The sequence below is a fragment of the Callorhinchus milii genome, unplaced genomic scaffold, assembly GCF_018977255.1.
Source record: "Callorhinchus milii isolate IMCB2004 unplaced genomic scaffold, IMCB_Cmil_1.0 Scaffold4, whole genome shotgun sequence".
Taxonomy (NCBI): domain Eukaryota; kingdom Metazoa; phylum Chordata; class Chondrichthyes; order Chimaeriformes; family Callorhinchidae; genus Callorhinchus; species Callorhinchus milii.
The window spans coordinates 15,079,319-15,106,219 of record NW_024704745.1 but is presented as its reverse complement, the minus strand read 5'-3'; the positions used below and the strand labels follow the sequence as shown (position 1 = coordinate 15,106,219).

The window sequence follows — 26,901 nt, the reverse complement described above, 5'->3', positions numbered from 1 at the left end:
ACCCCAGAAGGCTGTAGATGCTCAGTCCTTGAACATCTTCAAGGCTGAGACTGATAGATTGGTAAAACATAGAGGGATTAGGGGATATGGGGGTAGGGCAGGTAATTAGAGTTAGGTCTGAAGATCAGCCATGATCTTATCGAATGACGGGGCAGGCTCGAGGGGCTGAATAGCCTACTCCTGCTCCTAATTCCTATGTTCTTATGAAACTGAAGAGAAAAGAGCCTTTTGTGTCAACATTCATACAACCTGATATAGCTCTTACATTTGATACATTACACAACAGTACATTAAAGGAGTTTCTCAAAAGAGCCTAAAGGTGAATGAATTGTTTAATCTTTCTCAACACAAGTAACCATGTGATATTAAAATACTATTTTAGGGGCTAGGAAACATGGTATACAGGGCCTTTTCTATTTTGTTTACCACATGTGAGTTTCTGGTTTTGTTCAGCTCTCAGGAAAAGGCACCAGGCAAAGGTCAAGTAACTCCCCAGCGGCGGTGGTGGGGGGGGGGGGGGCAACAAAAATTACATAAAAATAATAATTCTTGCATTTGACATAGCGCCTTATTTACGTCGTTGAAGACGTCTCCGAGCAATTGACAGAATACATTGTGGGCGAAATAGCTTGAATTGGCTATATTTTATTTAATGTGTATTAAGCTTCCTGGAGACATGCAAACAGAAAAAGTAGCATTGCAACTTACCAAGGTTGGAGAGTTTTGGTCTGGCCAAAAGGACTCTGGGATTGGCCAATGTCCAACTGGAACACCGGTTTTGGGATTAGGCCGTACGTAGATTAGTTTGTGACAGTTGTGCCAAAGTGGAGATCCAAACGGAGAGGGGTGTTTCAGTGCATCAGAAATTCCATCTGAATGAGATACGTGAAAATTATAATGTAAATATTGATACAGCATTACTGCATATATTTCTATTCTATTTAGATTCTTAAAAGGTTAGTCGCCTGTATTTCAGTCCTTCATAGATTTATGACCTAATTCCAATTAATCACAAATCATTTCCCCTTCCCAACAAGCACAACAGCAGAAGCTGGTTTGAGAAAGGATTACAAAGCAAATAAAATATATGCATTTATTGAAAAGCAAGATTGCTTTCTTGCCCCTGTTCCAGCCTGTGCTTTCACAATTCTTTCCAGACAAAAGGCTTCTTTTTTCTTCTTTGAGCTGGTCAGAAACTTACATGGAGATCAATTTTTAAAATGGCAGAAGGCAAGGAGACCAGTTCAAAGTGACCACTTTCAATTAAAGCAAGATCTTAAAATCTTACCGGTATTAAATAACAAAAACGCTAGTGTAGCGTTTGCTCAGCAATATAACCTTCATTACACCAGAAAACGTTTGTAATTTATCACAACTAATTTAAATTTTGAAGCTAAAATAGGATCAGATGCTGGGTTGTTAGAACCATTTCTATTGTTAAGTTTCATGGTAGAAGATGCCTACTTTTATTGATGTTTACAACAGAGACACCCCACACACACATTATTTTACTTCATGCTTCATTTTGGTGGGGAGAATAAGGAAAGGAGACTTACATTTTGGTGGGGAGAATAAGGAAAGGGTATAATGTGTTTTTCATGCACTGATGTATTGTAAAAGGGCATCTCAAGAATTTCTAATTTGGCAATATTAAACATCAGCATCTGCTCAGCCTTTTTGCACAATTGCAAAATAACGCAGAACATGTAATCAAGCTATAAACTAATTTAGGTCTTAAATGAGGTGGTAGCTAATAAATGTATTGCTTCCCACACACTTTCCTCTCTTTTACACACTAAATATTAGAATTCATCCTTAGAAAAATCACCATTGGCAATGATTTACTTTCAAAGCAAAACCAATTGATGGGTTTTCTTTAAAAGCACATTAGAACCCTAATCTGGTCAAATAAAATGACTACGTACCTTCTCCCATTGGTGCTGGATCAGGCCCAGTCTTTTCAAAGTTTAACACCACTCCACTTTGCACTTTCTGGACCAGTGACTCCAGGCATTGGATCAGCATTCTCTGTGTATACACACAGTATGAACGACCTACATTATTTGCAGGAAGAATAGTTAAATAAAAACACATTACCACCGGTCAATGAAAATTAGACAGCTCTGTGTTTGCCAAACACATAAACTGCCTTTACATTACCAGGTTTCCTGCAGAGCCAGGCCTACCTCTGGTAGCCATCCTAGCGGGAAATTTCCAAGTACCGAATTATCCTTGACCTTCATTGGAATCAGATCTTCTATTGCCTTGGCAGTGAGATTTAGTTCAACAGTTTTTGTCTTTGAATCCAAGGTTTTGAATCCACTTATATGGAAATTAAGACATGGTCTGTTCATGCATCAGGATTTTTTTGATGATGCTTAGAAAGCCAAAATTTTACATAATTCAGTTCAAAATTGAATTTGAACATGAGGCATTATTTCAGTGCGATTGTCAAATGTGCACTACTCAGGTGTAATGTGGTACCCACGATAGAGACCCTTGCGCGACAACTGAAGTAATCATTGAGAAAGAGAGAAAATACTGACTCCTGTTTTTAATCCTTCAACAAATAGTAAATACTCTTTCCTCTTCAAGCATACTCAACCTAAGCAAATCATATTGTTAATATTTTTAACAGCATAGGTGCTCCCAATGAACTCGCAGGAGCTGAGTGGGAAGAATCCCTGCTGCTCGTGATTGGTTTGCCCCTTGAAATCCTGTCGATGAGCGAGAGTGCACTGGAATACTGCAGACTTGCCTGGCTCAGGAACTGGACTACAGAGACAGCTACTGAGGATTAACTTGATTCCAACATTCTGTGGCCAAGCACCTCGCCTTGGAGCCAGCTCAGCTTCAAGGAGACTCAGCTTATCTCCCTCCCAATGAGATAATAAATGGAAGCTAAGCATTCTAATAATAATAGTAATAATCCTAACATTGCACCTTTCTTTCATGGCAGTGCATCATCTCAAAGCGCTTCATAGGATATATTTTAAAGTGGAATGACCTTGTATTTTGTGGACAAACATCAAAATAAATTGGATTTTTATAATGACTTAAATGCCAAATAGTCTCAAAACCTTGCACAGAAATGATCATTCAGTGTAGTGACTATTTTTGTAGGTGTATAGCAAGTACTACAGACGGTTACAAAGCGAATAACTGATTAATCTGGAGGACTGTCTGCCAAAAGACTAACAACTGCCTTCTCTTTTTGAAGAGTGTCATGGGATTAACAACATCCACCTTAGGATAGACAGACAGAACTTCAATTTAGCATCTCATCTGAAGAGTGGCACCTCCAACAATTCATTACTTACTTGGTTTTGCACTGGACTGTGAACCTACAGTACGAGCTCAAGTTCCAAGGTTGGAGCACAGAGGTGAGAGTACCAGCAACGAAACTGACAGTGAGGAAGGAGGAAGAAAAATCTGGAGGCAGATTTGGTACTGACACAATGAAGTGTCTACTACATAATACTGTATTTTATCAGGTATATTGGCAAAGCATAGGAACAAATCATCTTCTGACCATATTGGCTGCAAGATCTATAACGGGAGGAAGCCAACAGAAATTTACAGAACAACTAAGGTTGACACTCACCTCCTGTAACCTCACACATGGGAGTAATGGCAGATTCATCAGATGGCACATTGCCCAACTGCTCTGGTTCAATAGGCATCGAGCCTGGGAGGCGTAAAACTAGAGCAAACAAGCGCTGATCCCATCGGAATGGTTCCTTGGTTAGTTCACTCCCTGGTAAAGGAGAATTGAGTGGTAGGTGGAGCTGGAATTATGAAAAAGCAAAAGCTCAGTGATCTGCCAAATCAATAGTTTGGCTTTACAACTAAACAAAACATGTCTAATTCAGAGACAACAAACAACTGCCTTGAAATCACCCATAAATTCATTTTTTAAAAAGTTTAATTGCTCAGCAAGTGAGTGCACCATAGGCTTTATACGGAGACACACAATCAGAAATGTTTCTGGTTCAAAACCCCTCTCTGTCTCAGGTGAAGAAACGTTCCCGAGTGCCTGTGAAGTAGCATGACTGACCTCACAAGGCCAAGGAGAGAAAGATACTGAGTGGGAATAAACCCCAGGTTCCCAAGTCTTAATTATTAGCGATTCCTGCTGTAAGTGTCTACGTTCACTCGTGATACTAGATTTGACATGGGTAAAGAACTGCTGTTGAGACAATCTTAGCCCTCAACAGCACAGCAGTTATGGTGTAAAATTTGGATTGGTACCATGTGTTCACTGTTGGTCTCAACCTGTTCCTTAAATGATTAAACTTACGTAACCACTAATTGTGTAGATTTATTTTGGTTGGAAACGTGTACCATGATATAGTATAGATACACATTCTATGTCAGAAATAAAGTAATAAATAAAGTAATCATGAGCAATAATGCTGAACAGGAAATTAAAAATGACTAACTAACCAAGAAAAGAAAAAAGTGCACAACCTTAAAGCTGAATACTGAGGAAACATATTATAATAAAATATGTAAGTAAGTACAAAAAGGCAAAGTGGGAGAAATCCATATCCCAGCCCTTCCTTCCATTATGACATTTCATATCCAGCATCAGGTTTAATGGCTAAATGACATTGGAGACTTCACAATGAAGAGTCCTACGATTATTATTGCTGCCCCTGGAAGTTATTAAGGTATCCTCACCCAATATTGTGGAGGGAAGAAAACGAACACTGTATTAGTTGGGACATCTGCATTTCAAACAGTAGTTTTTTTGTTTCAGAAACAATTGCAAAATGAAAGGTCTTGACTTGCCTCCTTATTCCACCCTCCTTCCCCCACCAAACCTGATATGTTTTTTTTAAAAAGAGGCAATCTTAATCAGCTTATGGCATGGGGACAAGAAAGTAGAATAAAAAAGTGCAAAATAAATGCAGGCCATTGGTTTGGGGAGGGGAAGATTTCTCTTTATCTAAATAAATATACACACACTTGCCCACATTTTCAATAACTATTCAAACAAAACTGAATTTTTGCTTTATTACAGGAAATTAGTGTCATTTCTAACAAAAAATAGCGAGTATATTTTGATCCAAATATAGTTGTAAGGACGTTTGGCTTGAAGCTATCTTCTAGTTCACATGCCAAAACATATTTTGGATTTCATTTCTGTTCCCCATCAAGATTTTTCCATTTCCTCAGTTTGTTAAGTCAAATTCCCTAAACAACACCATTAGATTCACAAAACAACCTCCCAAAATTCAGAAGAACCTCCCCAAAATTGCAGTCATTCAGTGAACAAACAGCACAGAATCTTTTATTATGTTTAATTTATCTGCAATTCACTCTGGTGGAAGTGCTGTTGTAAAGGAGGATTCCCAAAAGGCAGCTCTCCATAGCGAAAAAGATCTATTACTCACAGCTTAACAGCCACACGTAACATGCTGGCATCAAGTTTAAACTTGTTGCGCATTAGTTACTGTTAGTTACTGTTCTTGCTAAGAGCTATTTGTAAGCAAGTGCCTCCTTCGAGTATTGGATTCACACTGGTTAATACCAGGAGTTGGAACAACAAATGTCTGTCCAACACCCATTACAAAAAAAACTTAAAGCAAGATAGTCAAAATCATTTTAGCCATCAATTTGGAGGCCAATTCATTCTGAGATTCTCTCACTCTAACATCTCAACCACAGCCCAACCCGATGCTCTTTAAACAGCGCTGGGTTAGGTGATTAATCAGGCTGTTCCCTTTTTCTTCTTATTTAATTATGTGCTAGGCACTAAGGGCCTCCATAAAAGGAAGGCTGTTTCCCAACCCCAGCAGGTTCCTGGCTAACCAAAGGGCTGAGTGGATGGACTCGAAATATGTCATCCCTGTCACACTGGTCTAAAGAAGAGTGCTGAACCAAATCAGGATCTGATCTATTTTTGAAGTCATGGAATTGGAACGTGTAATATTTGTCAAACATTATGAAATCATAGTGCTTGGGGAAAGAAAAGCAAACATTAAGAGAAGACAGCAAGAGGGAGGGGAGACACCAATAAAAGGAGGAGGTGAAGGGAATAGAGAGAAAAGACATGAGGAAATCAAGAATGAAAATGAAAACTGGAGCGAGAAAAAATAAACATTAAAACCTCATATGATAGAGGTACATTTTGGATATGGCATTAAACAAGATGTTCCACCAAAGTAATGTTGCAGGTTTAAAGATAATATGGAAGGGAAGGTTGTATTTGTAAACTTATTCCTTCTTTAATCTTCACTAACGATAATTAAGCTTTATCAATTATGTAGAAAATGCAAATATCCATTAATACCAGATTTGAACTGACGACCTCCACCCCCTACCCCTCAATGGCTTCTCCAACAGGCTTTTTATATGCCAAACAGCTTTTTGCAGTAAACTAGGATCCTTTATTCCAAGCTGTTGGACAAGCATTTAAAAAAAATTCAACTCATAAAAAAAAATCTTTATTCTTGCTTGTATTGGACTCTCAATTCATGTTTCCAACCTACTGGCTCAAAGCTAAAATCTAAGTGAACCTTCCTTTCAAATTAAAACAAATTCTACTGGTACTTATAAAAGAGCACCATTACCTTTCTGCAGACCAATCATCTTCCAAGGGGACTAGAAAATTAATTTTCCTAGTACTATAGCCTTAGATCAGATTGCATTTCTGGACAAAGCACTTCTCCTCCATCCATTATGTCAGTATTTCAGAGGTTTGACAGTGTTCCAGGTCACATAATAGTCTGTAGAACACTGCATGGTTGAATGTTTCAACCACATCTGAAATACATGTATAGTTCTATTTGATGATTTCTTCTAAATATTTTCCTAGATATCACTACTCTGAATAGTCCTGGATGTCTATTATTCAATTGATTGTTTGGACAAGGACTCAATAATCATTAAATTGTGTGTACAAGCTATCGACCACTGTAAGTTTTTGTGTCACTCTGAATGTAGAGGAACAAGTGAACCAGACCAAATAATCAATTGCTTGCAAATGCAATGTCATCATCTCCCTTCCATGTAGAAACATACCAACCGCACAACAAGTGATGAATTTTCATCTGTAAGTCTAAAAGTTTTATAGCATAACAACGCCCATATGGTCCAAAATACTGGTAAGCAGTTATTTTGTTCCTTTCTCCACATACTTATTTTTTCCCCTTTCCACCCTTCAGTGAGGACTGATTGAATCATTCAGCACAACATTCAGTATTATTGAGCACATCATTAAGAATTTTTGAGACTCCAAAAGAACAAGTTTTTAATTTCTTCCAAATTTATTTCCATTAAACTTGATGTTGTTGATATATCCTGAACAAATAGTTAGTAAAGGGAATGAGGACCAAAAAAATTCCTAGTTATTCATAACAACAATAATTTCTGGAAAGCATTGTTTCCTTAAAAATAATATTGAATGCTATTAAGGGATAACACATTGGGACCTACCTCCTCTTGTACACCACTGTTGCTTGTCAACTTGTTTCCATCTGTTATGGTAACAATGATTGACGGCTCCAGAAAAAATGGATTCCGCCCCTATAAAACAAAAGAAAGCAATGCATTTTGGAAGAGTTTTGACCTGATGCAACATCATTTCAAAAGCTGCTGTTCCTCATTCACAGATGTAACTTGAAGCTCACTGCTGATTTAGCAAAAGAATGACAAATTTCTTTGAACGATAGTGTCTGTGAACTATTACAGAATAATTTAGTATTAAATAGTTCTCTGCAAATCTAAAACAAATCCTTAAAGTATGATATTGCAATGACAGAACAGCAATAGATTTTCTAAACACTATGCAGATATTGCCAAGAATAATGTATAGATGGAGAAAAGCACTCCAAGTGAAGGGCACTTCACTTCAAATGCAACTTGTTATCGAAAATGGGGAGAGGAAAACAGAAGAGTTTCCTGGTGGACAATTAACACAAATGATGATAATGCTCTTGGAAGAAGGCAGCAAAGTTGGATAGAACTTTTCTGTTAAAAAGGGACTATGAATGCATAGCCTCAGAGAAAATCTATCGCCTCCCTCAAAAAAAACTACCATTAGCAAAATTGGTGAAAATTTAGACCAACAAAGATCAGCAGATTTAGCAACAAATTAGTAACACTGGCAGTTTACTTGTCCACTAACCAACTACAAACTTATGTGAACTACTTAATTTCAAACAGTCTGTGGTTATCTGCGTGCAAAATGCAACGTCACTGTACATCAGTTTAGTTAATTATGAGCACACTCATAATGGCAACACAAATAAAGAGTTTTTACGTTCTTTGTTGTGTATTTTAAATACATAATTATATAATTTGTCTGGTGGGTTTAGATCCATTAAATAGTAGAGTAAAACTGGCAACTATTAAGTTGGTTGAAGATATTTCCATATTAACATGTAAACTTTACAGTACATCATGTGAAATGTTTAAGAGATTTTCTTGATATAGAATATGGTTCTATACCAAATGAAAGGATTATACTGACAGGAATAGCAAGGGTATTCTGTAAGACACAAATACAATGATTCCATTTATCATTTAAATTTATACTGCCTGAAACATTTGTGAATGGTTATGATTTTAAATATTTACAACATACACTAAGTGAATGAAAGATTAGACAGTCATTGCTGGTGCTTGAACTCAGTCAGTGATTTTCATACTTGACAACACAACATATAAACTCACTCAAAAGTACAATTCTCTCATTTCCACTGAAGGTATACTCAATATAGGAGCAAACCTTAAATAGTTAAATAAGCCCTTCAAGAGCATCCATGTTTACTTGCAAAATATCTTACATTATGTACATTACATTATGTGTTTATTTATTTCCACATGAACATCCCATTCTGATTGTGTTATTAACTTTTGGTTGTTTACTTTGCTGATCAGATGGATGACCACTTTGCCATTGGTAATTTGAGGTCCGAATCGAAACATAGCCCAAGACTTTTTTGTAAATTTAACTGGCTGCTTATCATATTATTGTTCGCTCTGAGAGCCGTCCGGCGTGGAAGACGCTATATAAATCCAAGTTGTTGCTGTTGTTCACAAGACGTTGCTGGTGCAGATTAGTTGTTGAATTTGCCAAATAAAAAAAATTAATTTCTACTATTTTCAAAAGTAGCTTTTAGGTTTCTTTTAATGTCAAAGGCACTATAAAAGCAAACTTTATTATATTCCTGCCTCTTTCTTGAATGGAATGAATTTAACAGCAAGCATTTCCATTATGAAACCCAAGTATTGGAAGTTGTTCTAATGATGTATTTTACTTGCTGGTAAGAGGGTCCTCATCATCCCCCTTACACAACTCTTTGTATCAATTAAAGATCCTGCTGGGGGATAAATGTAGTGAAACAAGATACTATTAATTGAGGAGTCCACCAGGATTCCAGTAAGTCTGCTAATATTTCCTAAATTTTAAATAGATTATTTAAACAGACAAGATAAATTAAAGACTCAAGCATATGATTGAGCTTTTATTTTCTCTCATTTTGGCCTTCAATACTATCCACTCCTTAAGCATTCATCATTCCTGATCAAGAGCCAGGAAAGAGAATTGCATTCAAGTGTCTGCTCCTTCTGGAAGTCAATAGATACATATGAATGAGATTGGCCCCTTCATCCTCTCCCCATATAATCAAATGACCAGCCTGTGTCATTTTATGTTTAGGTTCCTTGACTTCTCATTCTTTTGATTCCACTGATTTCACCATCTCACCAACAATATAGTGATAATTTAAACTGAAAAATTAAATTGTTACAATGCTCTAAACAGTGATGGATATTCAGAATATTGCATGGGGGGGGGGGGGGGGCAGGGAGAAGAGATGAGAGAAACGCTGAACTGCACAATTTGACAAGAACAATCAGCAGCAGCTAGTTTTCTTTTAAGCGGCTTGTTTTGCTGAAAGTATAAACATTTAACAGGAATTCAATTTGCTGAGGAGTCAGAAATGCTTGGAATTCAGCACAAAATATGTATGGTCATGTTTCTCAAAACAACAAAGTTTATTGGTTTCAAGGGATTGAACTCAAAAGGAGAGAAACTGGTGTACCTTCACAACAGACTCCCACATTGGCATAAATATTTAATAATAATCCTTGCATTTGATATAGCGCCTTATCATGTCTTTAGATGTCTCAAAGTGCTTCACTGTTAAGTGAATGACTGTATATTATGTCAGCAAAACATGGCAGCTAATTGTCCCACAAACAGTGAATTGAAGTGACCAATTTATTATTATTTATTATTATTATTTTTTGAAGGAATTATTACCCCTGGAAAAGCGATCTGCCAATAGACTAACCACCGGGTTCTTACTTATTGCTGGGTAAACAGAGGCGTGAGGAGTAAGGAAACTTGCCCATCGTTTCGCCCTGCTCGAACTACTGAGCTACAGGACTCCACTTCTTTACTCATCTGCACCCACAAAAGGGTTAATCTTTCCATGTGCTCAATCGTCGTCCCCCCGCTCCCCCCCCCAGACACACAACCCGCCAAATAATTGCAATTCCAACGCTCAAGTGATTGATGGAACACATTTGACGCAGTAGTCCCTGCAAGCCTACACTGGACTCTTAGAATCACTGCTCGGCATCGCCGAATGCCAGCCCATTCTTTGAAAACAAAAGCCTCAAAAGAATTAAAATTTAAAACAAGACATTATCCAGCGGTGAAATGCACAGCATACTTCCGAGCAAAGCCCGACGCTGTGCTGTCAGCTCGAGAGGTTTCCAGCACTGCAGTGCACGCAAACCCTCGCGGCAGGACCGGTCAAATCTCCCTCCCCCGCTCGGGCTGCGCTTGCATTACCATGACCACAGGAGCATGCTGGGAACACACGCAGCCAGAACACAAGCTGAGGCTCGCTGGGGCTGCGGTTAATGATGCGGCGGGGCAGCCAGGCAGCCGTCTGTCAGCGCTAGCGGCTATTTTAAGATATCGGGGAGAAGATTTTAAGATCAGGTTTCATTTTTTTTTAAAAAAAAAAGCTCAACTTGATATGTTAAACCCGTGCAGTTTGGGTTTTTCCAAAGGGCAACGGTCAATTTGAATAACCCTGGAAAAAAAAGTTGCAATCAAGTTTCCAGATTTTGTCCAGCACATATTCATTAAGAGCACAATATCATGCTCCTTGTGAGTCAATTGTCAGTAATGCAATCTTGTGCATACAAATCTATGTCTCGTCTTGGAATATTTAAAGAACTTGCATTTTTATATCACCTTATCACACCTCATCTTCTCAAAGCAGTCAGTCGTGTCTTGTGCAGTGACTGCATGTTTATAGGAAAATGGGACAATCTTTTTGTACACAGCAAGTCTTGAGGTGAGTGGCCAATTAATTTGGTGACCAGTACACTGGGAGAAACTATTCTCTTTTTGAATACTATAATGAGACTATTAGCATCCACCTCAACAGGCAGACAACTTGTTTGTGATATATATGTGCATTACTTTAAATGCTGACAATAGGTCAGGTTGGAAAAACATGCATGTTCAAATAATTAATATTTGTTCCTTACGCTGTGTGGACTATACAACTGAGCATTTAATTTCAAATCTAACAGCATTTTTTCTTAATCAGTATGAAATTCTCAAAATAAGCAATTCATATTACTAGTGAGGTTTGAATGAAGTCCATTAGATCTTATCTTTGCAGATTACCCAACCTTCCATCTTCTGTTATAACATCAAGAGGTCACTTGACTGAATAATTTCCTGGTAACCTATTCAGCTGTTGATTACCCTTTGTAAACAAAACCCTTTGTGGCTATCTTGCCCTTTATAACCATTAATTTGTGCCCTCTTATTCTGCTGTTTTGGCATACCTGAGGTGATTTTCCAGGTTTATTCAAAGGATTGTGAACCCGTGATTCTGGAGAAGTGATGGATACAAGATTTTTTCCCCCAACTTTGTACAAACATGACGGGTTTATGGTGGAATTAATGGTAGCTTTTCCAATTTTACAAAATTTAAGAGGGTAGAAGTCATACATTAAATGCAGAGTAAAAGGCCCTGAATTATAGGGTGATCAGAAACGAGATGGAAAATTGACTCAATCTAACTGGTCAGCAGGTAATGTCTGTCACATGAAGAAAGCCATCACTATGCTTAAGAGTATCTAACAACACAGCTTTCCACAAGTGTATGCTGCCTACACGTGGAATTTTCCATGTATCGAATGTATATTCTTTCCCTAGAGAACACTCAAACCCTGCTTACCCAATTCTGTGGAGTATTACTAAATAACCCTCGCATTTGATATAAAACCTCACCTCAGGTGGCTATCTCAAAGTGTTTCACAGGATTTGTTTTCCTGTATAGTATAAAATTTAGTGCAGAATAGTAAGAGTCAAGACATGAAGACCCCAGAGTGTGCATTGGGGTACTGTGGACTATAACCACTAAAACTGGAAGTTTATCATTGAGTGCACTGCCTTACAAGCTTCTCCCAGCTCGGAAACCCATCGAGCTTTGGTTTAGAGTTAACAGAATCCGAGAGGGAAAAATCCACACCCAAGTAACTCGTGTGACCCTTCTGCTGGTGAGCCATACTATTTGGTCTATCATCAATGTCTTGGAATACTGCAGACCGCTTGGCCCAGGAACTAGACTTCAGAGACCAGCACAGAGGGTAGACTTGATTTTAACGTTCCTTTGTCAACCATACTTGGAGCCAACTCAGCTCCTCGGAGACCCCACTTACCTCTCCCATCAATCCCACCAAAAGGATAGAAATCTAACTCCGACAGATAAGATGATCAGCAAATAAGGCAGACTTGAATAAGCTTCAACTTCTTACACACTTAAGTATTGTAGTTTGACACAACCTGGATAATCTCATGCCACAGATCATAAGGTAGCAAGTGTGGGAATTAAAAGTAAACGACTGCTGAACATGGGGTTGCAGGAATTTTCAACATTACCTCTGGATGCATTCAAATCGAGTTTGTACTGATTTGGGATTGCTAACAGTAAATAACTCAGCTGAGAACAGAATTTCCAATCCGGGGAATTAGTTCGTCAAACGCACAAAACATTCAATCCCAAATATTAAATCTGCCTTTCCATCTTAGAAATCTGCTAAATATCAGTTATCTGTTTAACAATTAGAGTCTGATGCTTCTATTGTTTTTTTAATATTGGTTTAACTTTTTTACTTCTCTCTTGGAAGCATTTTCTTTTGTTCCTTTCACTAGGGTATGGCCCGCAGGTTTATACATGGGCCCTGTCCAGGATCCTGCCCAAATAGCTGTGCTCATACATGAACCTCAACTGAAGCGTTGCGGGCAGGCCATAACCTCAGACAACGTCTACATATGCACATGTCCAAAGGGGTTCCTAAATAACAATCCATTAAAGAATTTTTCAATAATTTTTCACTATCAACTTTCTAATGTAAATTTGGATGCCTGACAAATGTAGTACCCCACGGTTGACCCAGTTGAGATAACTAACTTAATAGACTGTGGAGGGGGGTGGGGGGATCAATTATTTTTGATGTGAAGACAATGTTGAGGTGGAGGGGCTAAGTGAGGTAGTTTTAGGGGGTGGTAGTACAGCGGTTGAAGGCTCAGCTACCGATGGTGGGGCAGGGGAGTTCAGTGAGTGGAAGGAGCAGACGTTTCAGGCAGAAGGTCACATGTAGGGAGGAGCAAGCTTGTGAAGGAAAGTAGGTCAGACTGAGGACCCTGAAGTCGATCCACTGGAAAACAGGGGGAGGCAAAGGAGCCTGGTGAGGACAGGAGTGACAGGTAGAAAAGCTTCATGCAGGTAATCATGCAAGCAGCAGTTTGATAAAATACTTAAATAATCTGGGAGCTCATTTCTCCCTCTCCCAAAAGATTTTGATGCATGCACCATAAAATATTTAACAAGTCAGCTAACCCTATGTGGCAACACAATTACATTTTGGTTAGTATTCCATAAAATTCCAAACATATAAAAATGATTTCAAATCTAATGTGCAAGACAAATATAATACATCAATAACTCTCAAGAGGTTGTGTCCTTGATGAAGCAAGTGGCTTGTGTTAATTATTTTACTAATGTGGCAGCATTAAATAAGTTAGTGTAGATAGAATGAATGGCATAGAGCATATTTCATAATAATTTTCCATAAAATAGATAATTGGCATTATTCAAAGAGAATGGAGTTTCGCCCACGTTGAGACATTTCAACAATATTATAGGATGCCATATCAAATACAAGGATTATGATTAATATTAAAATTTTCTAAATCCATCATAGATGCCTGCTGAGCCCTCTGAAACGCTAACTACGTGAAGACGCTATATAAATACAAGTTTCTGTTGTTTGTGCTGACTGCATGAAGACTTAATTTTCCACAAAATAGGTATCTTAATACAGGTTAAGCCCATGGCTCCCAGTCACTCAAAACCACCTACCTTAGTTACCTTTTGATAATCCTCAGTTGGGTCAAAGATGTAATGCCAATTGTAAGGCACTCAGCTGTAGGAAACATGTTTTCCAGCTCCCATTTAAAAATACCACTTCGGAGATATTCCATTCAATCTATAGGCATTGACTTCCTAACACAACCTTGGGAATGTGTTCAAACAGATTCACAACACCATCTGCTGGTGATCTTATGGCTTTAAATCTTCCACATGTGACAACTCAGTTATGTGGGCAACAAAATGACCAAACAGAATGCAACACTTAAAATCACTGAGTGAGTCAGCAACTTGAGATGGATGCATGTCTCCCTTCATCAGTTCTGAAGAGAAGTCAATGACTAACAACAAGAAAACACTTCAAATAGGTATACAGAGAACTTTTGAAATCTCAAGTTAACCTAAACTTCAATTCCAGGGGAACAAAGAAATATAAAGCAATGAATTACTGAAACAAATCAATTTTCATATAATCATAGGAGTATTTTCAGCCCATTGAATCCACTTTAGGGTTTTCTCGAGATGAACCACTTTCCTGCTCACCCCCCACCCCTAATATAATAATCCTTGCAATTCAATATAGCGCCTTTCACGTCAGGACATCACAAAGTGCTTCACACAATTATACTGCAAAGTTTAGTGACTGAATTTTGTGGGCAAACAACATATTTTTTTCAACCATCTAATTCCTTTTATGGCAAGTTATCCAGTCTGCTTCAATTTGCGGTAGATAATTGCAACCACACTGCGACAAAATATTTTGTAATCTCTAATTTGTTTTATGATGTGACCTATTTAAATTTGTGACCTCTCATTACTGACTCAATGGAGTCCTGTAGCTCAGTGGTTAGAGCACTCGCTTTGCAAGTGAGAGACCTGAGTTCAATTCCAGGCAGGGCGAAACCTTGGGCAAGTTTCCTTACTCCACACGCCTAATAATAATCCCTCCAAAACAAAAACAACAAAAATTGGTCATTTTCAATCTACGACTGTTTGTGGGACACTGCTGTGCGCAATTGGCTGCCGTGGTTCGCCCACAAATATACAGTCAATTCACTTTACAGCGTGTTCTGTGAAGCGCTTTGGGACGTCCTCCCGACGTGAAAAGCGCTATATCAAATGCAAGGATTATTATTATTAATAGAAATAATTATTTACTCTATTATAAATATTCATCATTACCCCTTAAACCCGTTGTGAAAATAAAACTTTGAATGAACAAAATCGTCAGCCTGGTTCAGAATACATTAAGATCCCCTGCTTTAATAAAAAAAATGCACTCATCTGCAAGTCAAAAATTTATGACTCAAACTTTGAGAGCCTGTGCAGACTCAATGGGTTGAATGGCCGTCTACTGCTCTGTCAATTTCTATGAATCTATGATTCCAAACTGCACGTCAGGACTTTTGAGATTATAGTGCAGGCTCCCAATACAATGCTGTGGGAGTACCGTATTGTCAGACGTACCGTCCTTCAGATGAAAAGTTAAGCCAAGGTCCCATCTGATTTTCAAGTGGATGTTAAAGATCCCCTGGTACTATTTGAAAAGCGAAGGGCGTTTCTCCCATTCCCCTGACCAACAATACTTCAGATAAAAAACATTGGTCTTTCACTTCATAGCTGTTTGCGGGAAATTGCTGTGCACAAATTGGCTGCCATGGTCACCTGCACAATTCATTCACTACAGTTTACAGAAAACTCTGAAGTGCTTTCAGATTTTTTGATTTGATAAGGTGCCACACCAAAAACAAGCATAATAAATAATTATTAAATATGCAAGAGTACCAATGGTTTACTGATGTACTTGCAGTTCACACTATACAATGTGAATTCTATACACTACAGTAGAAGGCTTAGAATTCTCCATAAAGAGTTCTGGACCTCAGAAGGGTTTGTCAGAAGTGTTAAGTGGAAACCAGGTACCTGTCCTGAGTTTGGGGAGGGAGGGGGGGAAGGGAGAGAAAGAAATAGGTTTGGAATCTTTCCAAACCAATCACCCATATCTTCTAATGGTCAACTTGAGAACAATGATGGCAAAAGACATTTGACCCAGGAAAAACATGGGGTGGTGAGAGAAGAAACACGAAGGGAGATCATTTTAGTCAGATAATAATAAAAATAACTCATTCTAGCACCAGTGGGACACAGTGCGACTGTCACCTCTTGTCTGAATCCAATACAGATGGGATTAATTTCTTCTCAATACTGGTCAGTATGGTTCAATGTGAAATGAACTAAGTAAGCTCAATCCAGCCCCCGGGTGGCTTGAGTTCATATCTTACTGCCTTTAATTCACCGAAAAATATGTCTCATTCAAATCAAAAAGATATCTGGAGATGTAGGCGTGCTTTTCAAGAGTTTGTGGTGAGGCAGCTTGGAGAGCATTTATATCACACTGTACCAGAATGAGCAATGTATTCATAGATTGTAATTTTCTTTCCCTACATTGTTTTAAAGGTATGTCAAAAAAATAGGCAACAGGGTAATTCAACATAAGAAAAAGTTGGCTGCTTGGAAGTTGTACTACTAGTTTCATAGGAGGTTTGTGTTTTGTGAAGAGTCTACATTAAGATCACCTGCTTTAATAAAAGAAATCTTAAAAAAATTCAAACTCTTACTGATTGTGATTTGAGATTCCTGAAAGTAATTTGGTATTAATGGGAGGGCTTGCTCAAACAAGTAAGCCTGACCTTAGCTGAATTCTAAGTCGAAATGGAATAAACCCTCTAACTTTTCTAAGCTGTAACAATCCATATTCGTTTATGTATTAAAATGTTTAAAAACTGAAGTACATTAATATTCAACGTTGCAGGAATTATCACAGAATGCAATGTTTGTATGAAATACAAAACTACTCTCATTTAAAACCATGCGTCACCAGGTTAGTGCCACACTGTTTAGCAAAACAGTAGTACACAGGGGCTCAAAATAGAAACTCAGTGGGTAGTCATACTCAGGCTTGCTATTACTGCCATCATCAGGTGTAAACGAGTAGAAGCAAGTTGCTAAACCAGTCATCCTCAAAAGGTTAAAAAAAAATTCTGGTTCCACCTTAGGCACATTTAAGAATGCCGTACTGGCTGATCTCAGCATTGTATCAACAAGGTCCATAATTGCCCATGTTCTTTTATCTCGAGTCCACGATATGTAACCTGCGAGATTGCACTGAGAATGTGGTGCAAAATGTGAATGAAAGGTTGCAGTGACATCTTGGAATTTCAACTATTACTCTAACTCATAAGTGTATTTGTTAAGAAATATGACTGCCAAATACAGTAGGCCCAGTTTCCATCACAAATCTGGCAAGTCAAGTTCACTTCAATTAAGATTATGGAATGTTGACCTGCTCCAACCGCAGTTCACTTGTGGTTCACCAACACCAGTCTATGGTTTGACCACTTGAGTAGTCAAAGACATAAAAGATTGTTAACATTACCAAATTGGTCACACTCCCAACATATTTACGAAGTTTGAAGTCATGAATGCTGTAGTTCAAAAACTTACCAGGGCTTCACTATCTAAAGCTTCATCAACAATGTGCATTCCATGTTAGATAAATGTACACATTGTGATTAGATTCACATGTCATTGACATTTACTGTATGGGACTGGATGCTTTGCGGATAGTGCTGGTAATTGGACAAAACGCAAAATACATATCCATTTGGAACAATTTATACCATCAGTTGCCAGTATCACACTGTATTAACTGCCATTTTCACTCGACTCATTGCCCTTTTTATTACCTACAATAGTTCTGTTGCTAATCCTAAACTGTAGACTGTAAAAGTATAAAGACTTACCTTCTTTACCGGTACGCAAATACTGTTGGTGCGCACGTGCGAAGTTGCACGAGGTTGCTTAACATGATGTGGTTGGGGTCAGAGCATCCCTGGGGCAACTTTGCACACACGTACAACAGGATTTTTATGCCAGTATTTTTCAGCCTATGGCCATTTCTGCCTTGGAGCTCTACACCCATATCAATGGCCAAATGGCTAACTGGTGTGTAGATAAATAGCAATATACTGTATTCCCAATTGTGGAGAAAGACATTATATTGGGGGGTTTATTGCAGTTGTAAGTGTGTGTGTATGTAGTGTTGATAATTTTATATTCTAGAATTATAAACTTTTGCTTGTGTGTTGAACATACCTGCCCATAGTTGTCTATTCCAGTAACTAATCTATTTAAATTTAATAAGTCAAAGGATGTCCTTAAAGACTGGCCAAGAGTTGTCAATCCTACAGCTTGAAGATGTTTCAATTCGTTCATGAAAGTTGCATGGTTCTCCTTCCAGCCAGCCTGAAAAATAAAATATTTTGGTGATGCTTTCTCTGTTCAGAAGTTCTGAAAATCTCTCATTTCATTCTGGTAACATGGAGTTTGTTTCCAGAGGTCATTAATAAGGTGTCATCATAAAAAGTACAAAGAAATTTATTTCTGAAAATTGAACTGAAACATTACTAAGCAGTTAGTCATTGAAACAGGAGTTCAAAAATCAAAAACTTTATAAACGCTAATACTGTGGGCATTTAAAAAAAAACATTTTAACTCTCTTCTATCACCTCCCTCCCAGTCTTGTCGAGCCATTCAACATCTCCAACTCAATGCCTGCTCTAAAGCCTTTGTCAATCTTAGCTGCAAGAGATCTACTGCTCTCAGTCCACAAGAAAAGCCCAACTAAGACTCTCCTTAGTTTCCGCCTCAAGTTATTCCTTCAGATACCCCTTCCACTGGAACGGATTCATGCTGGGTACTGTTTCAGATAATATAAAACCTCCAATGCCAAAACCATGTTACCCAGTGCAAACATAGTTACTGGATAGCAATCACAAGCAGATTGCCATATTTGACACTGCTCGACACTCTCTTCCGCCTTGACACTGCTGCAAAGCCACTATCATCTGCTGAAATGATCTCAGCACATTTTATGGATTGGCAGTTGGTCTCCCTACTCTGTATGGCTCAATACCACACATCATGTGGTTATATATAAAACCATCAGAAGTACTAACAATAAGTTTATTTAGGTTATGTGGGCAGCTTCAATGGTTTTTAAACTTGCACTTTAAATTAAATTGTTTCACCGTCTGCCTTTCAACTGCAAAGTCAGTATCGTGCAAATGAATGGCAAAGTAAATTGCGTAAATGATCTGGCACATGTTCAGTCTGGCACACTGTCACAAAGTCACAGTAAGAGTACATGGCAATTTCCCACCCATGAAGAGGTGGGGCGAATAAGCCAAGTAAACACGAGCAAAACAAATCTAACAGGTAAATGAGTCACCTTGGACCTCTACCTACACGCCTAATTTCTGGTCGATCAATGAGAGCTCAGCTGCCACAAGACTGCTGTAGGCAATAGAGGGAGTAACGAACGTGGGAGAAAAATAACTTCGCAAAAAGTTTGTAGGAAGATTGTGAAAAAAAAATCAATCTCACCTCCCTCCACAGAGCTCTCCAAATATGTGTGTGTGTGCGTGTGTGTATAGACACATGTGTGTGTGTGTGTTTTTTTTAAAAAAAAGTTGTTCAAATGTGTACTTGATCATCAGCTCATTTACACCACACTGAGTTTGCCTATTTTTATAGATTTTTTTTTAAAAAATAATAAAAGCTCTGGCTGGTGAAGAAGTTCGATTCGAGTCCTTGCCCTTCGGCGTTAAATACACTCGTGTCTGTCTGTCTGTCTGTCTGTGTCTCTCTCTCTCTCTCTCGATCAAGTCCTAGTTTCCCCATCATCCACTGCTGTGCACAAGAAAATGTCGGCCATGTTTAGGTGCGTTACTTCTCCCTCACACACTCCCTCCCTCCCTCCCTCCCTCCCCTCACTCGGGAGCGGAGAAAGTCCCCACAACCCACCAACCCACCCACCTCCTCTCCTGCAGAGGGAATGTGTGTGGAGGGGAAAGAGAGACCGAGATAGACAGATAGTGAGAGAGAGAGAGAGAGAGTGTGAGAGAGAGAGAGAGAGAGAGAGAGAGGGGGGAAAAAGAGATCACATCCACGAGGAGTTTTCTCAATATTTTTAATTTTTTTTGAAAAAAAAATAAAAAAAGGGGAAGGAAAAGGTGGTGGGGGGGGGGGGGGGGAGGAGGGAGGGAGAGAGGGAGGACGGGGAGTGGGGAGAGAAAAGGAGAGGGGGGGGGGGGGAAATAACGAAAACGAGAAAGAAAATCGGTTACCTTTATACCATACGGCGGCTCGTCGAAAGTGACGAGCATGTACCTGTCTCCCCGACTCGCAGGGTCGCGGGCTCGCAGCTGTTAAAACAGAGAGGGGAGAGAGAGAGAGAGAAAGAGAGAGAGAAAAAAATAAAATAAAAAAAAACAACACATACACACACACACACACGCACAACGGGCGACGTTAAGAACCGGTTCTGAAGAAGCTTAAACCTTCCCTCCCCACCGCCGCCGCCGCCACCGACCCCCCCCCAACCACCCGCAAATCAATCAACGCGCAGCTCTTTGCGGGCTGAGCCAGGGAGAGGGGGGGGACGGGGGGGGGGGAAAGGGGGCAACAGTTGTCCGTCCCTTCTTTTTTCATATATATATATATATATATTCACCCCCTTTCCGGTCTTTTCTTTTTACCTTCATGAAAGTCTCAACCGCGCCTTTGGCTATGTCCAGATAGCTGGTGCCCAGATGGCTGCGCTGGCTCATGGAGGCGGACGTGTCTATCAGGAACAGTAAGATGGGCATGATGGTGGCGCTGGGGAGAGCGAGAGCGATGGGAGGAGATGGTGGTGGTGGTGGTGTGGGGAGGGCGAGGGGGGGGACGAGTAAAAAAAAAAGGGGGTGCAGGCTCCCGGGGAGCACTCCTTAACTCACTGGCTGACTAAGCAGAGTGGGAGTGCGGGAGCCCGCGGCTGACACTCGAGGGTGGGGTGGTTGGGAGGGGGGGGGGGGAGAGAGGGAGGGAGGCAGAGTGTGTGTTTTGGGGGGGGAGAGCGAGCGGTGGTTATGGGGTGCGGTTGGGAGCCCCTCGCTCGCTCGCTCTGTGGTGGCTGTAGCCTGGCCGCTGCCTGGCTCTGACTGTGGCTCTGACTCCGCTCACACACTTTGTCTCTCCACCCCCCCCCGCCCCCCCTCACCCAACTCCTCCACCTACCTCGGCGACGTCACCCGACCCCGCCCTTCGCTTCCTCCCATTGGTCGCGGCCCCGCCACCTCGTTTGCATACGGTAACGTGACAGCTCTCCGAGAGCGGGGACGTGGCGGCTTGTGCGCATGTCTGGGCTGTCAGACGCGGAGAAAAAATGAACACGTGGGGCGGTACCTCTGCGCGTGCGCAGCACTCCCCCTCCGCCCCTCCCCCACGTAAAGGCGATCCGAATGCGCTGACTGGAACGCATGCGCAGTGGATGAAATGTGTCCACAGGCTCAGGGTGAAATGACAGACAGGTTCCTGCAGCCCAGACAAGAGTACAGTGCAACAACAACAACATGACATTTGTATAGCACCTTTCACGTCGGGAGGACGTCTCAAGGCGCTGGACAGACAGTGTTTCAGACCTGAACTGGGTGTCGGGATCAGGGAGGGTGGGGGGCAGGGTGGGGAAGGAGGGGGGCAGGGTGGGGAGGGAGGGGGGCAGGGGGGGAGGGAGGGTGCGGGGCAGGGTGGGGAGGGAGGGGTGCAGGGTGGGGAGGGAGGGAGGGGGGCAGGGTGGGGAGGGAGGGGTGCAGGGAGGGGGGTAGGGTGGGGAAGGAGAGTGGAGAAGGAGGGTGATCGAAGGCACGGTTGAAGAAGAAGGTCTTGAGACTGGTTTTGAAGGAGGCAAGATAGGGGGCAAGGCGGAGGGACTGTGGGATGGAGTTCTAGAGGGTGGGGGCAGAGTGGCTGAAGGCCTGCCCGCCAACGGCTCTTTCAAAGATCCAGCTCGGGCGAGGTGGGGGACATGAAGCAGGCCGGAGCCCGCTGAGCGGAGGGGGTGGGCATGTTGGTAGGGGGTTAGCAGGCCGCAGAGGTAGGGGGAGCAAGGCCATTGAGGGCTTTGAAGGTGAGGACCAAGGTATTCCCTCTGTGTGATGGGAAGCCAGTGGAGTCGGGCAAGGATGGGGGTGATGGGGTCGCAGAGCCTGGTGCGGAAGAGGACACGGGCTGCAGAGTTCTAGATGAGGGAGGAGAGGGGTTGGGGAGGCTGACAAACAGAGAGTTTGCATAGTCAAGCCTGGATGTTGTGAATGTGTCTAATGAGGCTCTCAGCGGCCTGCAATGTGAGACAGTGACAGAGCCGGCAATGTTGCAGAGGTGGGGGAAGGCCGAGAGGGTTATGGCATGAATGTGGGGTAGAAAGGATAGTTGAGGGTCAAACAAGACGCCAAGTTCCGGACTGGCTCAGTGAGGTGGAATGTGCATCTTAGGATGGTGATACTGTCAGTGCCTGAGGTGTGGAGGCGCTGAGGGGAGCCAATCAGGAGGGCCTTGGTCTTGTTGACATTCAACTGTAAAAGTTAGCTCTCATCCAGGACTTGATGTCTGACTGATATTCTCTCAGACAGCAGTGGTCCTGGAGTCGAGGGTGGAGGCAGAGAGATAGCAGTTAGGTATCATCCGAATACATTTGGAAGTTGACCTCATGTCTGCGGATGATGTCACCAAGAGGGAGTGTATAGATGTTGAGGAGGGGGACCAAGGACAGAGCTCTGAGGAACGCCGCACAAGATGGTCCGGGGGCTAGAGGAGAAACAGTTTGTGGAGATGAAGTGGAGACGGTGTGAGAGGTGGGATCTAAACCATTCAAGGACAGAACCATGAAGGTTGAGATGCGAGACGGTGGAGGAGGATATAGTGATTAACGTTATCAAAGGTAGCAGAGAGGTCAAGGAGGACAAGGAGGCAGAGGTAGCCCTAGTCGCAGATGGACAAAATCTAATTTGTCACTTCGACCAAAGCTCTTTCTGTTGTGGGAGGCACGGAAACCCAATTGGAGAGGTTTATGAAGGGAGTGGCGGGAGAACAAGGAGCGAAGCTGGGTAGCAATGACTTGTTCCAGGACCTTGGAAAGGAAAGTGATGTTGCAGACGGGGCAGTGATTTGAGAGCAGGGATGTGTCCAGGTATGGTTTTTTTTAAGGAAAGGAGTGATGACAGTGCAGTACAGAATAATAGGTCAGTTTGGTTTGCTTAGAACAAGGGATTGATTTGAATAGTTCTTTCAAAGAACCAGCACAAACACGATGGGCTGAATGGCCTTCTTTGCTGTATAATTCTGTGATTCCATATTCCATAATCAACAAACTGGAGTTGTTCAGTGCCAATAGAGATATTAATAATGCTTGCATTTGCATTCAGCCACAATGCCCCAAAGCTCCCTGCCTCAATCCCTCTGTTTTGCCCACTCTTTGCCTATCTTGGAGTCCTGTAGCTCAGTGGTTAGAGCACTCACCTCGCAAGCAAGTGACCTGGGTTCAATTCCCAGCAGGACAAAATGTTGGACAAGTTTCCTTACTCCACATGCTTTTATTTTCCAGCAGTAAGTAGGAACCTGGTTGTTGGTCGTTTGGCGGATCGGTTTTCCAGGGGGTAATAATTCTTTTTAAAAAAAATAAAAAAATTGGTTACTTCGATTCACAATTGTTGTGAGACACTGCTGGGCGCAATTGGCTGCTGCGTTTCGCCCACAAAATATACAGTCAATTTACTTTACAGTATATTCTGTGAAGTGCTTTGAGACGTCTCAAAGATGTGAAAAGGCTCCATATCAAATGCAAGGATTATTATTATTGCACTTCAAATTTCGTAGTGCGTCACACATTTCGAAGTGAGTATGGTTTGGGATTGATTTGGATAGCTCTTTAAATCACACCTGAAGACTTTCTTTTACTGTGAATTCAGTCACTTCCCTTTTTTTCAGCTTGGTGTCAAACCAATTGCTGCGATATGCTCTGAGATGTTCTTCGCCTGAAGGGTGTTACATAAATGAGGTTGTTTTTTGTTGTTGATGACCTATTATGTCAAAACATTTCAAAGCTCTTCATAGAATTTTCTGTAAAGCGTAGTGGCTGTGGCTTTTGTATTTTGTTTGAGTGAATGCAGCAGCCAATTTCCATACACCATTGTCTCACAAACAGCCATGAGGTGAATAACTAACTTTATCTGTGAGATTGTTGGTAGAAATTTATTTCTCTTTTCAAATAGTGTTGTGCCATCTTTAAGGTTCTGCACAGGCAGACAGGATCTTGGTATTTGCCTAATCTGAAGGACAACACCTTCAACAATGTAGCGTTCCCCCAGCACTGCATTGGAGTAACGCGATTGACTAAAGTTGGCAAGTATGGCATCTGATTTCATCACAAATAACAATGAGATGAGTAGTTCATTAATTCGAATTTAGGGGGTAAATTTGGAATTAGGAGGGAACTGTAATTCAGGTTAGTGAGAAGAAATAGCAATATCAGAGCAGCTGCTTCCTAGCCACCCGAATCACAAGAGAAAACGCATCGAAATGATAACCATCAAAGAATGGGGTGATGACCTGTAAATAAAAAACGTACCCCAAATAAAATTTGGAAAATAAAATAATGGTTGCATTTGAGATAGCACTTTATCATATTGAAAATCTCAAAGCACTTCACAGTAAATACAGTTAAGTATAAGGACTGTGTTCTTGTAAGTGAATATGGCAGCTAATTGCCGCACAGCAATGGCCAACAAACTATCAAGAGGTGAATGATCAATTTAATTGGAGGATTGTTAGCTAAGACCTTTATTTTCCATATACCATCAGGTGATAATATAATAATAATCCTAGCATTTGATGTAGCGCTTTTCACATCTTCCAGATGTCTCAAAGCGCTTCACAGAATATACTGTAAAGTGAATTGACTGTATATTGTGTCGGCGAAACGCCGCAGCCAATTGCGCACAGCAGTGTCCCACAGTCATTTTTGACATATAAAATGACATAAAAATGTCAGGCCTATAGGCAAATTTGTGCGGAGGAAATAAACACCAGGTGACTGGATGGGACAAATGGCCTGTTTCTGATCTGTACCATCTATATCTACCAAGAATAATGCATATTCAATATAACCTTTGCTAGATATCAAGCATTCACCTGTTGCATTTTATGAAATGTTTTAGTATATTGTATTTCTAATGTTTTTAAAATTAGGGTGTCTTCGCCATCTGGTGGCCATTATGCACATTGTGACTTCACTTGCATTATGTCCTATTGTACTTTACAATACAAATGACTGTAGTTTTATCATCACAAAGTGCATTCACATCTTGAATGGGCACTCGAGCTGCAGGTGGGATGCAAAGGAAGTAGGAAGGGGAAAGATGACCAAAAGCATGGTCTAAGAGGTATGGCTTGAGACATGCCTTGAAATTGGGAGGGAGTCATAGGGACTCTGGGATGGAATTCTTAGAGAGTGGGGCAGATTGGCTTAAAGCCTGCCTGTGATACTGTATCCTGCCTGTCCTTCTGCACTGTGCAGAATCAATAAATGATTCATGATTGGTATTATTAAGTGCATAAATTGGTAAATTGATTTTGTTGTACAAAAACAGTAGTCAATATTTTTATTTAACCTGTATTTAAATTATTAGGATAGATTATGTCAAAAGCAACATACAGGGGCAGAGTAAACCTCCCTTCAATCTACTCTACCAACAATAATAATGTAAAACAACAATAAATTGCATTTATATTGCACCTTTCACATTGGGACGATGTCCCAAGACAGTCGAGGGTTTGCACCCGACCTGGGCGTTGGATTTAGAAGGGATGGGGGCCAAGGGAGGTGGGAAGATGACCGAAGAAGGTTTTGAGACGGATCTTGAAGGAGGCGATGGAGCTCCAGAGAGTAGGGGCAGCAAAGCTGAAATCCCAACCACCACTGGTGGGGTGGGCAGGGCGGGGGAGGTGAAGCAGGCCAGTGGAGAGTCGTAGGGTTTTAGAAGATCCCAGAGGTGGGGTAAGACTGTGGCGGGATTTAAAAGTCAGGACGAGGATCTTGAACGCGATCCCCTGGAGTTCGGAGAGCCAGTGGAGCTGGGCTCACGGAGCCTGGCGTGGGAGGGGACATGAGCTGCAGAGTTCGGAGCCGTGCTCCGCCACGATCAAGCGCTCAGGGACGCTACCCTGCAATGAGGGGCGCTACGTTAATGCAAATCGTCGCCGTTGTGGTCTGCAGCTTGTGGAAGGAAGCGTTGGGAAGTCCCGTCAAACGCGGAGAAGGGCTTCAGCGGCCCGAGGTGGCGGTGGCGGGGAGGGGCAGAGATGATAGCACAGGCCGGCGAGGTCGTGGAGGCAAAGCTGAATGGGTCAAAAAGGTACAGATTATGGGGTGGGTCCGGTTTTGCACGTTTTGTTCAGCCCAAAGGACAGAGAGACACGTCATGTTATTGCTGCCTCCCTCATTACCCCCGGAACACCCAGTGCAGCTGCGCGGCACTGCCGGAAGCGCTTTCTGGGTGCACAGCCCGGACGGCTTTCGGGGGCGGACGCGGGGCGGCGGTTTCCG

At 41.3% G+C, this 26,901-nt stretch overlaps 1 protein-coding gene across 1 annotated transcript in view; it reads right to left on the bottom strand.

Annotated features, from left to right (window-relative positions):
* LOC103187613 (integrator complex subunit 6) overlaps positions 1–21,183 on the bottom strand; it is a 48,899-nt gene extending 27,716 nt beyond the window's left edge. Inside the window, exons 1-7 of the mRNA XM_042333914.1 lie at positions 21,020–21,183; positions 20,609–20,686; positions 18,576–18,725; positions 7,444–7,533; positions 3,605–3,788; positions 1,926–2,054; positions 709–872 (exon numbers count right to left, since the gene is read on the bottom strand). Coding sequence (XP_042189848.1) covers positions 709–872; positions 1,926–2,054; positions 3,605–3,788; positions 7,444–7,533; positions 18,576–18,725; positions 20,609–20,686; positions 21,020–21,130 — 906 coding nt within the window. The 5' untranslated portion in view covers positions 21,131–21,183. The remainder of the gene's footprint in view (positions 1–708; positions 873–1,925; positions 2,055–3,604; positions 3,789–7,443; positions 7,534–18,575; positions 18,726–20,608; positions 20,687–21,019) is intronic.
* Positions 21,184–26,901: the final 5,718 nt, after the last annotated feature.